Source organism: Humulus lupulus, chromosome 3 (assembly GCF_963169125.1).
Source record: "Humulus lupulus chromosome 3, drHumLupu1.1, whole genome shotgun sequence".
NCBI classification, from domain to species: domain Eukaryota; kingdom Viridiplantae; phylum Streptophyta; class Magnoliopsida; order Rosales; family Cannabaceae; genus Humulus; species Humulus lupulus.
In genome coordinates this window covers 180,853,524-180,869,945 of record NC_084795.1, presented here as the reverse complement: position 1 = coordinate 180,869,945, position 16,422 = coordinate 180,853,524, and the positions used below count along the sequence as shown (strand labels likewise).

The window sequence follows — 16,422 nt, the reverse complement described above, 5'->3', positions numbered from 1 at the left end:
ATTATAGTAATAAACCTTAACGAGTGAATCAAAAGATCCAATAAGCATAAACGAGAGTTCATGACTACTCAAGATTTAGACTGATCTACAAATGATAATCTATTATGATAAGATTTAAATCTTTATGGTAAATAGTAAGTTTATAAAGATATTTAATTCATATCGGACCTGTCATATATAATCTCTATTATATATCATACCTATACCAAGATGTCTATCCACATCAATAATCTGAATCTAGATTACTTGCATCCTGTATGGTTAGTAAATCGTACTAGTAACCATTCATTAAAGATTCCTTACTTTAATATGTTACCGACTATTTTATTCATTGTATATGATTTTAATTCTCTCATAATAATACAAGATCATATCCTATGAATAAATATGTAATTTTCTTGATATTCATATAAATTATTCAAATAATAATTATAACATTCAAATATAATAAAATTGTACTTTTATTTAAATCAATAAAATGTCCTTACATTCTTTTAGGGCATAAATCCTAACAGGGAATCCTTATAATGTTTTAGTTGGGCAGTTACTAGAGGTTAGAAGAGAGGGAAAAGGGGCCATATTCACTATTTTCTTCAACCTCCATTCAAACTAGAGAGAGAGGGAACCCGAGAGATAGCTTTAAGCAAAAGTAGAGTCCATTTCTATCCATAGTTTCTGATCAAGGTCTCACCACAAGGGTAAGTGTTTTGATCACTCTCTCTTCCTTAGTTTCAATTTGGGTTAACAATCTAAGATCACTTTGATCTCAAGTAGAAAGTTTGAAGAATTGGAGGAGAAGAACAACACCATGTTCGATTTTGCAAGGACAATATCAAAGTGTGTTTTGGTAATGTTTTTCTTGAGGTTTCAAATTTGTGTGTAGTCTTAGATGTGTTGTATTGTTTGTAGAGTTTTCAAAACAAAGAGAAGGAGAGGACCTTAGAGTTTAGGCTACCACAAGGGTGAGAACTCTCTTTATTTTCCTTGTGCTTTTCAAAATTCTTGTTGTTGTTAGTTGTGCTTGGTCATATAAAATTATGGGTGGTGGTGGTGGCCGAGGTGATGAGATGATGATGATGATGGTAGTTTTGGTTTCAAGAGCCTTATGCTCGAGTGGCACCAAGTAGTCTAGGTCGAGAGCACCTAGGAGACATTTAGGCTCGGGACACATTGCATGTGCCATGCATGGCTATGCACGTGCACCCAAGGGACCAAAATGGTAATTTTGTCACGAGGCTTTTAAATTTAACGTAGGACTCAGGTTTAGTAACATCAAGGTAGAGGAATTATTCTTTGGGAATTTGATTAATTTTAAGAAGTCATGTTTAAAAAGTTAACGCACTAGGCTCGGGAAATTATTACTTGAAATTCGAGGCATAGTTTAGACTCAGGATTTTTGTTAGGAACAGTTCCTAGTGTGCAACGAAAATTGTGGTAATGACAGTATTGTATACAACAAATTTTTTTCATATAAAAAACTTTATATGAGGATCATTTAATATTCAATATGTTAATCAATATAATATGAATATGTAAAAATAATACGCAATGATTTACCTCTTTTAGCCTATCAAGAATCCTTGCATCTTTTCGTATATATTTCTATCTTCCTATCCTCGCTAGAGTACTCACACCTAGATCTTCCAAGACGTTCTCTACACCTCAAGATGTGGGTGGGCACATAGATAACAAGAATCAATATTTGTGAATCAAAAGTATTCTCAAATAATAATAATAATAAATTGATCATTTTTAATAATAATACTAATTAAAGACAAAGTCTTACATTCCATTTTAAAACCCTTTTCAAAATGTTTTATTAATTAATTAAAGAAAATAAAAAACTAATAACTGATCACTTAACCTCTTGACTTGCCTCTGAACGTTTTTGACCGAGTCCTAAGGATATGTTGATCGAATATTCAAGTATTTTTCATTTAATATTCATTATTTTATTCAAGCCAAAAAGGAGATATTTTCATCCCTTGAACTCTATAAATAGGACCTAGTACCTAGCAATTTCTCTCATTCTTCAAGCTATGTTCAGAGCCTTCAAGCTGCTAGGATTTCTATAGAGTGATACACTTAAGTTTTGGGGATAAAAAGCTTTATCATCTTAAGCTTTATAAACACTTGGGTAGTGAGATAAAAGTATGTTTTCGATATTGAAGTGTAGATCAGTTCTAGTTCATCCAAGGTAATATTATTCATAAGTTCTATTCTTTATGATTCCTTAGTTTTCCTTAAGTCTCTTTCAGATCCTAACTTCTGTTTATGGTTTTGTGGTTAGGTGTTTAAGTTCTTTGATCTAAGGATCTTCTCGGTAAGTTTCCTCTTTGATGATTTAGTTTCCTTTTCATCTCTTTTCCTTAGAAACTTACCATTCTTACTTTTGGTTTTAGGAGTGTTCTAATCCCGCTCTTGCTCTCAAATATCCCGATTTTGGTAAGGAAAATAGGATAGCTTTTATATGATATGTTATGCTTATGATATGTTATCTTATGTTATGTTTATGTTATGTATAGTATGTTTATAGTCCTTGGGCCCATGACTTGTCTAGCTAGCAAGCCTCAATAATTTATGGGCATATGACTTGCTTGGCTAGCAAGCCCCACAAATCTATATGGGCATATGACTTGCTTGGTTAACAAGCCCCAAGAAGTATGATGGCTATTGTAGTCTTATATGATATATGTTTCATAGTATATGTTTATGTTATAGTTTTATGTATATGATGTATGTTATATGTTGTTAGTAGATTTTTCTTGCTGGGCATCAGGCTCACTCCTTTATTTTTTAGTGTGTTACAGGAAACTAGATATGGAGGCGGAAGGATTCTTGGTGGCTTGACTTGTGTATTGAGGATGAATGGAAGGAATGGGCTGCGAGTCGATCGAGGATGACGTTTATTTTAGTTTTTATGTTTTTATATATTTTCCGCATTTAGCTTTGTAAACAACTTCATTTAATTTACAGTTATGTTTTATTTTAAAACAATGGGATCCCATACCACTCATTTATGTATTTCAATATTTACTTTGGAGTTTTTAATAAAGTTATTAGTATTCCTTATATATGCTTTCTCAAAAATAGTGATTATGTCTAGTAGTTTTAATGGTCCAAGGTCTTAGAAGTAGTTGGGTCATTACATAAAGCTAGGCTAATGAGTGGCTAAGAAAGAAAAGTGACACTTAAGCTCAATGGGGTGAGTAGGGATAAAAATACATACAAGGTAGGCTTCAAAGGCTCAAACGGTCCAAGGATGGCCTAAATCATGTCATCGGTGTGGTGTTGTCTAGGATTTTTCCTCAAGGAAAATCACTAAGTAATTCTAGAAACTTAAGCTCTCACAAGAAACTGGCTCTTTCTAAGGTCTCAAAATTGTTTAATCAAGCTATGCACATTCTAAAAAGAGAAACACTCTCATCAATCAATTGCTAGCAACATTCACACCTAAAGAATTTAGTTTACAACTTGAGAAAGAAAGACATTTAGCTTAAAAGTGTTTTTTAAAGTGTTGCAAAGTTGTCATTGAGACCCCTAGTTAAATACTAACAAAAGCAAAGAGTGTCCTTAAAAGATTAACTAAACAATAGGACAAGAACATAACAATCAACAAGACAACACAGAAGAAATACAAAACAATAGACAATGAAAGGCAAACAACAAGATAGTTCAAAATAGGAATTAAGTACAGAATATTAAATACAGATCAAAAGGTGGGTTAAAGAGGCTCCCTGCGCCTATTCCCCGGAATCAGCATCCGAAGGAATAGGGTCATCATGAACAACCGGAGTGGTCCAAGCCTCCAAAATGGAGCTCGGAAACACTGGAAATGCAGCAGTCAGTTTGTTGAAGTTCCACTGAAGGGACTTGGTGAGCGCGACATCCTGTTGTTTAGCGTACGTCCAGTAGTCGTGCTGCTGAGTTTCTAGGGACACCAGCCGCCCAAGAATTTCCCTCTGCTGAGCAATGAGGTTGGTGAGTGTAGGAACAAGGGGTGGAGTTGGTGGAGGCATGGCGAATGGCCTAGTTGCTGAGGCAGACGCGCGACTCTAACCAGTGATAGTGAATTCGATGTCCCGGCGCTCAAAGAGTACATCCTCGATGAAGGCAGAAGGCACCCCAGCTCGAATGCATAGTTGTGTGATGAGTGATGGAAAGAACAACTTTCCCTTTTTCTTCTTGGCACAGCTGGCAATCTGCCTAGAGATCAACATGCCCACATTGATACTCAAGCCAGCCAACATACAGTATAGCAGAAGCATCCTCTCCTTGGACACCGTAGTGTCATGTGTAGTGGGCAATAAGTGACATTTGAGAAAATTTAACCACACTCCAACTTTAGGCAAAATACAGCTGTGCAATAAAGTGCGCACACCACCAAAAGAGATACACCACTGAGCGTCGGGGGATGTGACATGTTGCAGCGCCTTGTCAAAATTTTCTGGTGAAAGGGCCAAGACCATCTCATTATATGCAGCGCACTCAACACTGGCCAACCCAAAGAGTGAATTAATAGCCTCACCAGTAAAGGAGACAACCTTGCCTCAAAAAATCAATTCAGAATTCTCAGAAGAGGCTATGTTGGCATAAAACTCCCACACCAATGGGATGATAGCATGCTCCGATTTTTGACAGAAAACCTCCAATTGTGCTGCTTAATGACACTACTGATAAATTTTGGCACCTCAACAGTGGTGGGTAAGAATCCTCTTTCTGGGAGAAACTTCTTGGTTTTAATGGATTCATACTATGCCTTGGCATGAGTAGAAACAAACTTCTTAGTGAGGCCTGAAGGGACCGAGTTTTTCTTGGTGGATGGGGTTAGTACAGCACTGGGTGTTGGCTGGGAGGCATCTTTGGTGGTAGTGGAGGTCCTTTGTTTCTTGGGAGGAGGTGTGGCTACTGCAGGTTTGGCAACTCTTTTTGATTTGGGTCAGGTTTGTGTTGATCTAGTTGTTGGTGGGGTAGTGATGGTGGGGCTAGGATCATTTATAGTTGCTGGGGAAGGCAAGAGTAATGGGGCAGTGGGAATTTGTGGGGCTTTTGGTGGGGCAGTGGTGGGTTTGGATTTCCTTTTGGTTTGTTGTGGGATAGCGGCTGGTTTAGATTTCTGTTTGTCTGTTGGTGGGATAGTTGATGGTGGGGTAGATTTGGGGACAGTGGTGCTCTTTTTGGTTGGTGGTGGGGTAGAGGTTGGGACTTTGGCAACTGTTTTGTTGGTGGTGGGGTAGGGGTTGGTCTGGGTTTCTTTCTCTAGGCTCGTGTTTTAATGGTCATATTGGCAAAAAGGGAGTAGCCAAAGTGGAATGGCTTTGATCGAGCTGGCTTTACTAACACACGACGCTGACTGAGGTGCTCATGGATTCGGAGGTATTTGGTGGGGGCTTCAGCTTGGAGACGCCTAGGCTCGGACTGGACTGGACGCCTGGTGACGTCACGCCTCTGTGTGGTGTGCCTGGGTTCTAAGGCTTGGAGATGCCTGAGTTCGGGCTTGGGGTTGCATTTGACCGAAAGCGCCTAATGTTCGCGGTGTGCGTGCAGAACCGTGCTTGGGTGCCGAGGGTGTGTGCGAATGGTGGATGCGTTTGGGGTGCTACGGAGCTATTGGGGCCACTCGACTGGATGGCACGGATGGAATGGCAATTTTGCAGGTGATGGCTGGTGAGTCGGCTTAGGGCTCTCTAATGATGAAGGCTTATGGGGAAGACGGGTTAGGGGAATTAGGGTATTTGGGCATTCTATATACATCTATATAATTTATATATGATATTATATTTTACTGATAATATATATATATATTTTTGTATAATTGAAATATATATTTTTTTGTATATCTAAATGTAGTAATATATATATTGTATGTTTTTTTTAATATATAAATATATAGTATTATATATAAAAAAAAATTTGAATGAACCCACGACTCTGAACTTTTGCCTGCCAAAATTGCCACAATTTTGCTTAAGTTTTGCTTCAGCAACCCACATTTGACGTAACTCCCTTTTTTTCAGAAATATTTACACGCAGTTTGCTGAAGTAAAACTTTCGCAAAACCATCAAACCCCCAAAGTTACTACCAAAATACCATTTGCTTGCTTTCTTGACACCTGAAACACAAAAATACACATAAAACCACTCCAAAAACATCACAATAAAATGAAATTAAAATTACAAAAATTAAAAAATAAAAATAAAAATAATTCAAAACACTCATATATATATTTTTTCTTTTCTTTTCTTTCTTTTTCTCCTTTTTTTTATCTACACTTTTATTTTGCACCTTCTTCTTGTCGGGCTGCCTTAAATTTAGTGCCTAAATCACTTGACAACCCAAAACAACAACGACTTTAAGGATCCTCCAAAGTGATGGAGGTCTTCTCACGGTCGACCTCACCTCCCCAATAATGTTTCAGACACTGCCCATTCACTTTAAATTCCCTTTCGGATTGATCTTCCCGAAATTCAACTGCTCCAAAGGGGTAAACTTTCACCACGGTGAATGGGCCAGACCAGCGGGACTTCAACTTGCTAGGAAATAAATTCAGGCGCGAGTTGAAGAGTAATACTTTCTACCCCTTCTCAAAGACTCGAGCTTGAATTTTCTGGTCATGCCACCTCTTAGTTTTCTCCTTGTACAACTTAGCATTTTCATAGGAGAACAACCTCATTTCTTCTAGCTCATTTAATTGTAACTTACGAGCTTCTCCAGCAGTTTGGATATCCATATTCAACTTCTTAGTGGCGCAATATGCCTTATGCTCCAACTCAACGGGAAAATGGTAAGCTTTCCCAAAAACCAAACGATAAGGTGACATTCCCAAAGGGGTTTTGAAAGTCGTTCGATAGGCCCAAAGAGCAGCATCCAATTGCTGAGACCAATCCTTTCTACTAGGATTCACCACTTTCTCAAGGATTCCCTTGATCTCCCTATTGGATATTTCTGCTTGACCATTTGTTTGGGGGTGGTAGGCTGTGGAAATCTTGTGTTTCACACTATATTTGGCTAACAAAGCTGCCAAAATCTTGTTCACAAAGTGGATGCCTTAATCACTTATAAGTGCCCTTGAAGTGCTGAAACTGGTGAACACATGCTTATGTAGGAAATTCATGACCACCTTGGAATCATTAGTAGGACTTGCCACTGCTTCAACCCACTTAGAGACGTAGTCAACTGCCACCAAGATATAAAAATTTCCAAATGATGGTGGAAACGACCCCATGAAGTTGATTCCCCAAACATCGAACAATTCTACTTCAAGGATGCTATTCAAAGGAAATTCACTCCCTGCTGAAATATTTCCAACACGCTGGCAGCGGTCACATCTCTTAGCAAATTCATGAGCATCCTTGAAGATAGAAGGCCAAATGTACCCCGATTGAAAAACCTTAGCGGCTGCCCTTTGCCCACAAAAATGTCCACCTTAAGGAGATGAATGACAATGCTCTAGTATGCTAGAAAATCTATCCTTAGGCACATAATGCCTCATGATTCGATCTGAACATTTCTTGTATAAATAGGGCTCATCCCAATAATAAAATCTCACATCATGAAAGAATTTCTTGAGCTGCTGCCTATTTAAGTCAAGTGGTTGCAAACCACTCACCAAATCGTGGACAAAATCAGCGTACCATGGTGTAGTGACTTGGTTCACAACCAACAATTGCTCATTGGGGAATGTCTCTATAATAGGCCCTTCATTTTTCTTTTCACTTCCAGCTTCAAGTCTAGATAAATGGTCAGCCACTTGGTTGTCCGTTCCTTTTCTATCCCAAATTTCCAAGTCAAATTCTTGAAGAAGCAACACCCATCGAATAAGTCTTGGCTTAGGATCCTTCTTGGCTATTAGATACTTGATCGCTGAATGATCAGTGTAAACCACCACTTTAGTCCCCACAAGATATGCTCTAAACTTGTCAAAAGCAAACACCACTACCAAGAGTTTTTTCTCGGTGGTGGTATAGTTCAATTGAGCATCGGATAATGTCTTGCTTGCATAATAAATGGAATGAAAGACCTTCTCTTTTCGCTGCCCAAGTACGACACCCATAGGAAAGTCACTAGCATCGCACATCAATTCAAAGGGAAGAGGCCAATCCAGAGCTAAAATGGTGGGTGTGGCGATAAGAGCTTTCTTCGAAGTCACAAATTCTTCTTGACACTCCTTGGTGAACTCAAATGATCGATTTTGCTCAAGTAAGGAACAATGAGGCTTAGAAATCTTTGAAAAATATTTTATAAACCTCCTATAGAAGCCCGCGTACCCCAAAAAGCTTCTAATCCCCTTGATTGTAGTAGCTGGTAATAATTTTTCAATGACTTCCAGCTTTGCTCTATCCACTTCTATGCCCTTGTTATAAATTCTATGGCCCAACACAATGCCTTCTTGAACCATGAAATGGCATTTTTCCCAATTGAGTACCAAGTTTGTTTCTTCACATCTCGCCAAGACTTGCTCCAAGTTAGCCAAACAAGTGTCAAAGGACTCACCAAATACTGAAAAATCATCCATGAAGACTTCAAGAGACTTTTCCACCATATCTAAAAATATCACCATCATACAACGTTGGAAAGTGTGGGAGCGTTGCACAACCCACGACATCCTTCTAAAGGCAAAGGTGCCATAAGGACAAGTAAAGGTAGTCTTCTCTTGGTCTTCTAGCACGTTGGAAATCTGATTATAGCCTAAATACCCGTCAAGGAAACAATAAAAATCCTTTCCCACCAACCGATCAAGCATTTGATCAATGAATGGCAGCGGGAAGTGGTCTTTCCAAGTAGCCTTATTCAGCTTCCGATAGTCCATACAAACACGCCACCCCGTCACTTGTCTTGTGGGAATCAACTCATTATTTTCATTAGCAACCACCATGACTCCACCTTTCTTAGGAACACACAGAATCGTGCTAACCCAAGAATTATCTAAAATTGGGTAAACAATTCCATAATCAAGCCACTTAATTATCTCCGTTTTAACCACTTCCTTCATGATAGGATTAAGCCTTCGCTGTTGCTCAACAAAATTATTACATCAATCCTCCAACAGAATTTTATGCATACAAAATGAGGGACTGATACCCTTGATATCCTCCATGGTCCAACCAATAGCCCTTGTATATTTCTTCAAAACAGCCAGCAACAAACTCTCTTTTTTAGCTCCTAACATGGCTGAAATAATCACAGGCAAGGTCTCATTATCTCTCAAATAAAAATACTTCAAGTGACTAGGAAAATGCTTCAACTCTAATTTTGGTGGCTCTTGAATAGAGGGCTTAGGAGGCTTAAAATTCCCTTCCGACAAGTTCAATGACTCAAAAGGCCTCCTAAATTTAGCAAAGGGCTGCTTTGACTCCACCCATGTAACTTGGCTTTCTTCCTCTTCACTTAAGTCTTCAAGCTCTTCAAGTGACCTCAGCCGCACTCCATCTTTAAAATCTTCCTTATGGAATTTTTCAGCGACAATAGACTCAATTACACTCAGTCTAGAGCATTCCTCAATCTCATCCGGAAACTTCATAGCGTTGAACACATTGAAAGTCACTTGGTCATTCACCCTCATAGTAAGCTCCCCTTTTTGTACATCAATCAAGGTCCTCCCGGTAGCTAAAATGGCCTACCCAAGATAATAGGAACATCTCTATCCGCTTCATAATCAAGAATGATGAAATCAGCCGGAAAAATGAATTTATCAACTTGCACTATAACATCTTCAATTTTTCCTTCCGAGTGTGCCATAGAATGATCTGCTAATTGCAAAGTGACTGTGGTTGGTTTTGCTTCTCCAATCCCCAACTTCTTTAAAACTGACATGGGCATCAAATTGATACTAGCCACCAAGTCACAATGTGCTCTACCAACGTCTCTACCACCAATAGAACAAGGAATTGTGAAGCTGCCCGGATCTTTCAATTTAGGAGGAATTTTATTCTTCCATATAGCACTACAACCTTCATTCAAAGCCACCATTTCAAATTCTCCAAGACTCCTCTTGTTAGTTAAAATATCCTTCAAGAACTTCACATAGTTGGGCATTTGCTCCAAAGCTTCCACCAACGGTATATTGATGTGAAGTTGTTTCAAAACATCTAAAAATTTCCAGAATTGACCATCTTGTTGCTGCTTTTGAAAGCACTGAGGAAATGGTGGAGGTGACTTGCTCATAGGCTTCTCTGTAGCATTTTGCTGAGGAATTGCTGCAACAATTGCTTCAAGATCAGCATTTGAAATTTTAAATTAACAGCTTTGTCTCCCTTGTCCACACTACTTTGGATTGAAGTGGGCTCACTATTTCTCTTACAATTCTCCTCAGTCAATTCCAGATTCTTACCACTCCTCAAGGTAACTGCCTTGCAATGCTCCTTACCATCTTTCCTTGGGTTTTTGATATCACTAGGCAACGTGCCTTGTGGTCTATTCCTTAGCTCATTATCTAGCTGCCCCAATTGAATCTCTATGTTCCTCAAGGATGTCGCTTGGCTCTGAATCACAACGTCATTCTTGGCCATATATTCTTTCATTAAACTCTCCAAAGAGCTTGATTGAGACACTTGAGGAGGAAGTGGTTGAGCTCTTTGTTGTTGTTGAGAAAACCCCGGTGGATATGTAGACTTGTTTTGCATTGGTGATCCTCATGAACTAGCTCCTTGACCCCCCCCCCCCCCCCCATGAGAAGTTTGGATGCTGCCTCCACCTCGGATTATAAGAGTTCGAATATGGGTTATTACGGTTGGCATTTTGATTCCCCACGTAACAAACCGAAGTGGGATTCGAAGGACAACTCTCAAATGTGTGCCCATCTCCACAATAAACACAAGACACATTGACAACTTGTCCCATAGCAGCTGGTTGTACCATTCCCTCCAAACTCATGTTCTTGAGAAGGTTAGTCATTGAAGAAACTTGAGCGGTCAAAGCTGTCAATGCATCCACTTCAAGTATTCCAGCCACTTTTCAACTTGTTGAGGCTCTAGCATTGGACCATTGATAATTGATGCTAGCTATCCTCTCCAAAATATCACAGGCTTAATTGTAGGACTTAGAGAGAATAGCCCCATTAGTTGAAGCATCTAATACCCTGCGAGTGGAAGAATTGAGTCCATTGTAGAAAGTTTCCATTTGGATACAATGCAGAATCCCCTAGTGTGGGCCTTTCCTCAATAACTCCTTGAATCTCTCCCAAGCTTCAAAAAATGATTCATCTTCCAGCAGTTGAAATGACATGATTTCATTGTGAAACTTGGCATTTTTGGTAGGAGGAAAGTACTTCATTAAGAATTTTTTAGCCAACTCATTCCATGTAGTCACTGAGTCGGGAGGAAGGGTGTTGAGCCAAGCTCTAGCTTGATCCCTCAAAGAGAGAGGGAAAAACTTCAACCTTAGGGCCTTGTCACTCACTCCTTGTAGCTCGAATGAATCGCTCACCTCCAAAAATGAACGAAGATGAAGATGAGGATCCTCAGTAGGCAGCCCACTAAATTGACCCACTGTTTGCAACATTTGGAACATAACGGGCTTTAACTCGAATTGGGGTGCTTGAATTTTAGGCCTAACAATGCCCGGATTGAGCTCATTAAACATGGGGGCAGCCTACTCTCTTATGGCTCTCTCTCTATCATCAGCCATAGCAATTGCGTTAGTGATATTATTAGCACCCTCAACTCCTTCAACCTCTTCAGCCATATTAAGGTGATTTTGAGCCCGTTGTTCCCTTAGTCTTCTTCCAACTGTTCTTTCAATCTCAGGGTCCATAGGAGCTAGTTCAATGTCTTCTTGCTTGTTCATATAGTAAATCACCTGAGAAAACACAAGAGCAAGCAACCAAAGTCAGTTCAACAAAGAAAAATAAATTGCAAGTAATTGATATTACAAAAATTTCTAATTCCAATCCTCGACAACGGCGCCAAAAGCTTGTTGTGATAAATTAATATTTGATTTTAAATACGCAAGTGCACATAATCACACAAGTAATATAATGATAAGTAGATCGTCTCCACAAGGATTGCAAATTAAAAAAAATATAGCAAAACAATTACTAAACAACTTAAAAGTACTAAAAATCAAATGGGTTGTTTTTAGGATAAACAAAATATTAAAAGAGATGGAAATACTGAAATTGAAACTGAACTAAACAAGAAAATGGAAAGAAATATATGGATTGCAAAATGGACTTGAATTATTGATTTCCCCTATATTAATCATCCTGAACAAAATGCAAACAAATTGCGGCAGCAATATTCTAGCAAAACTCCCAGGTTAACAAGAATTCATTAAACAATCATAAAACTTTCCCAAATTTTATGACATTAATTCTTTTACATAATTAAACATATTCCTATCCAAAACTAGATTTAAGAATGCAAATTCAAAGTTTAATTCACAAAAGTTACAGAAGGCAAATAACACATCCCTATGTTACTTACTAACATAATCTAACCTAGATTATGACTTATGTCATCCAAGTTCTTCCCATTACATTTAGTATTTCCAGCATTAAACATAACCGAATATCTTGCCATTGCTGGCCAAAGAACAACAAGAAATTAATATAAGCACACTTGAATGAACAAGAGAGATTTTACTAAAATAATGTGCAAGAAATTACTAGACTATAAGATAGGGTTCATCCACAATTCAAGCCACCTAAAAATTAGTTCATGGCTGAGTTAATAAAAATTAATCCACAATCAAAACAGCCCATAATATTTAGATTCAGAAATCACTTAGAAAATATAAAAATGGAGTTTAGGAATGGAAGGAAGAACAAATCCAAAATGATGTTTGAGCTCTCTTTTTCGTTCTCCTTCTTCGTGCTAATTTCTGGTTCTCCTTCCTTCTTCTTGCTGGTTTTTCTTTTCCGAAAATGGCTGCCTCCTTCTCTATTTAGGCTGATGCTTCTTTTTGTCTATTCTAGGTTTCCTCCTTTTGCCTCAAAGTACCATATTACCCCCTCCTTGTAAAAAACGTGAGTCTCCTATTTTCTTTTGTCATTTTCTCCCAATTTTTGACTCAAGCTTTCTATACTTGCCACCTCAACCACTATTCAAGCTCACCCATTGACTTGCCACGTGAATAAGTTGCCCAAAATCTGTCTTATCAAAATGCTTCAGCAAAATCTGCTTTGGTGCAGCAAAACCTGATAATTCAGCTATCAAAAATTCCATTTAGATAGTTTCACATGTTAGTTCATTCATTTTACAATATTTATTCATGAAACTATTATGTTCAATGCCTTAGCTATTAAAAACTACAAAAATAACTAAACTTAACTAAGATTATAGGAACACCAAAGTTAGCTACAAAAGCTAAAAATACACTAACATCACCCACGATTTTTTCACAATTATAAGATCAAAAGCACATGAAATAACTCTTTATTCAAGAGTTATCACACAACATGAAAAGTACCTCCACTAAAGTGTTCTACTACACTAGTTACCCGGATCTAGGTCACATGTATTCATAATACTAGTGGACTGTACTAGCAGTAATTAATCTAAAGATTTCATAACTTTATTTTGCTGTGAACTATTTAAGTTCATTATCTCAATCCTCTCATACCAATATGAGGTTGAGACCACATAGATGAATTTGTGAATTTTTTTATATTTACTTAATATTAATAATATACTACATAAGCTAAATATATACAATAATTCAATTCATTCATTTATTTCATTAATACCATTGTCAACTACAATTGATTTAAGGGCACAATTCTCAACAATTTTGTCTTAAGTTCAAGCTTGTCAAGATAAGGTTCGAGAAAATATTTTTAAAAGTATAGGAAATATTTTAACTGTAACGCCCTGCATTTCGAGTACCTTTAAACGACTCTGGTCGGGATTGTTTTCCTTGAGTTAAGAATAGTATTTTAGATAATATTATATTTGTTTGGAATTTATTTCCATGAGTTATTTCTAGCCAAATTATGAATTGTGTGATTAAAAGTCAAGACTTTCGGTCTTGGATCGACACAAAATCCTTAATCGGGTAAAAATCTCGAAAACAAAAGATAAACTATGGAAAATATATTTTTGGCATAAAATACATTCATAAAAATTCAAGTTTGGTCAAAAATAATAAACCTAAGAGGAAATGGAAATTTTAGGGCATTTTGTGTGAAATGCTTAATTTTTTCCTAATTGTGAAATTTTATTCCATAAATGGACCTTAGGTTAAATTGTCTCATGTGATTAATTAAATTAAATGTGAGAGACTTTTATTTAATTATTTAAAAAAAATTTATAAAAGTGAAAAAGGTTATAAAAAAATTGATTTAAGCTTTAATCACATCAAATTAATGTTAATGACACAAATTGACATGAAGTAAAAACACTTAAGTGTTTTAGATCTTTTTTTTTGTTGTTGTTGTCTACGCTCTTCCACCCTCCCCAAAACCTAACCCCCTCACTCTCATCTTGTCCAAAAATAAATTCTCAAGTTTTCTCACCATATTCAACTACCAAAAACACTAAGAAACCTTGGAAGCTGAAGCCTTGATCTTGGAGGAGTTTCCCTAAGGTAAAAGTTTCAAAAACTTGACTTTTATAAAGTTTTTAACCATAGATCTTTCAATAAATAACTATATATATTGTTAGGGTAGTTGGTTTAAGGTTTTGAAAGAGTTTTAAAGGTTATAAAGCTGGTAGAAACATAAAAACCTAAAGCAAGAACAACAAGAGGTAAAAAGTTTACATTTTATGGTTATTTTTGTATGTTTTTTCATTTTTAAGCATTATTTTGTGTATTTAATGCTTAAAGTTTCTTATTAGTGATGTAATAAGGCTATGGTAGTTGCTTGAAAATATTTATGATGCTTCAATGTTGATTTTGAAAATAGGGACCCAAAATCCCTAAGGGTTTTGTTGAAAACCCTAAAACCAAAAGAAAAAAAAAAGGTTTTGATCCTTGACTTCCAAGAGGTCAAGCATCAACTATATAACTAATTTTATAAAAATAAATTATACTGTGATTATTTTGAGATGTAGTACATGGATTTGAGCTTTTGAAACACTAAAAAACGCTTAGAAATGACTGAGTTATGCTATTTCAAAATTTAGGTAAAAAACTGTTTTTTCGTATTCTTAATTTCAGGACCAAGTTTGGATAGACACTGTATAGGGAAAATGAACACATTTTTTTCTAATTTTTGATGAAAATGTGTTTGGTATACCCTAATATTCCTTTGTAAAATTTGGTACCAAAATACTGAACGGTTTGAGAGTTATTAAGTGCCAAACTTTGGAAAAAATAAAGACTTAAAAATAAGGTCATTTTTACCTCAATGTTTGAAAATATTTTCACCAATCAAATATACTCCTTTTGACCTAAGATTTTATAGAGACCTAAATGGTATACCGACGATTGAATAGGAAATTTTTTTATATCAATTGGGTAAGTAAATTTCAAGTTATGACCTAACAAAGTATGTAGTTAAAAATATAAAAAAAATGAGGTTTTTACACTTAGTGAGTGTTGACCCTCGAATTGGCCAACGACACGAAGTCAGATAAAAGATATAAAGTAAGATGAAAATGAGAAGAACTCAAAATAAAAAGATAAATGACATAAATGATTTATAGTGGTTTGACCCCAATTGAATGGTAACAACCTACGTGCACTTAGTGTTCTTATTGATGTAGTATTCCGAGAACAGTGATCAATGAACTAGGGTTCACGAGTTTCACTAGATCTCAGATAAATACAATTGTGATGGATAACAACACTCTTTTTCTCTTGTAGAACCTCTTAGCTCAAGCGTTCTCAAGCCAAATGTTGGAAAAGAAAAAGTCCCCTCTCTTGATCCCTTTTATTCTTATTTATAGGCTCAATGAGGTTTATATGGGCCAATGGGCCTTAAGTATACTTAATACATGCGTATCTAAATAATAATGAAAATTTCAATTAATACATAATTACAAGATTGCATATTTGAAGGAAATAACTAAATATACGCGACCAGGCTGGTCGCCCATGATTGTGATACTTGATAAGCCAATGATCTCCTGGTCGAGGGTCGAGGAGGATATGCTCACTTAAAACAGCCACGTGTTTCCCACATGTAGATCAATCTTGCCACGTCATCAGGTGGTCCATTTTGGATAAACATTTGCCCCCAAGTTTATTTTACTACGACCAGTATAAAGTGAACTTAAATGATCAACCCTTCGGGTGACCCTTCGCGTGACCTATCAGACCTGTCAGAGTCACCAATGCATTTTTCGAAAAGGTAATAGATCATGTCATTGCAGTTTCCCAAAAGGCGATTTGATGGCTATCACATTTTTCCATGCCTCGAAAAATCATCCCCCATCATAACCTTATTAACCGTGCCTCGACCAATATAAATAACCCCTCAGTTTCACTTTTTACTTTTTACTCTCCCTTTTTTCCTCAAGTATACTGAAGAATGAAGCACG

General features: G+C 36.9%; 1 protein-coding gene across 1 annotated transcript; it reads right to left on the bottom strand.

Moving 5' to 3' along the window:
* Positions 1-9,607: 9,607 nt before the first annotated feature.
* LOC133825248 (uncharacterized) lies at positions 9,608-10,036 on the bottom strand. The gene has a single exon (XM_062258215.1). The coding sequence runs from the start codon at positions 10,034-10,036 to the stop codon at positions 9,608-9,610; it is 429 nt and encodes a 142-aa protein (XP_062114199.1).
* Between the last annotated feature and the right edge of the window lie 6,386 nt (positions 10,037-16,422).

What these genes read in the sequence shown, in the direction of transcription:
- LOC133825248 (XM_062258215.1), bottom strand. Translation starts at nt 10,036, where the DNA reads ATGCCCAACTATGTGAAGTTCTTGAAGGATATTTTAACTAACAAGAGG.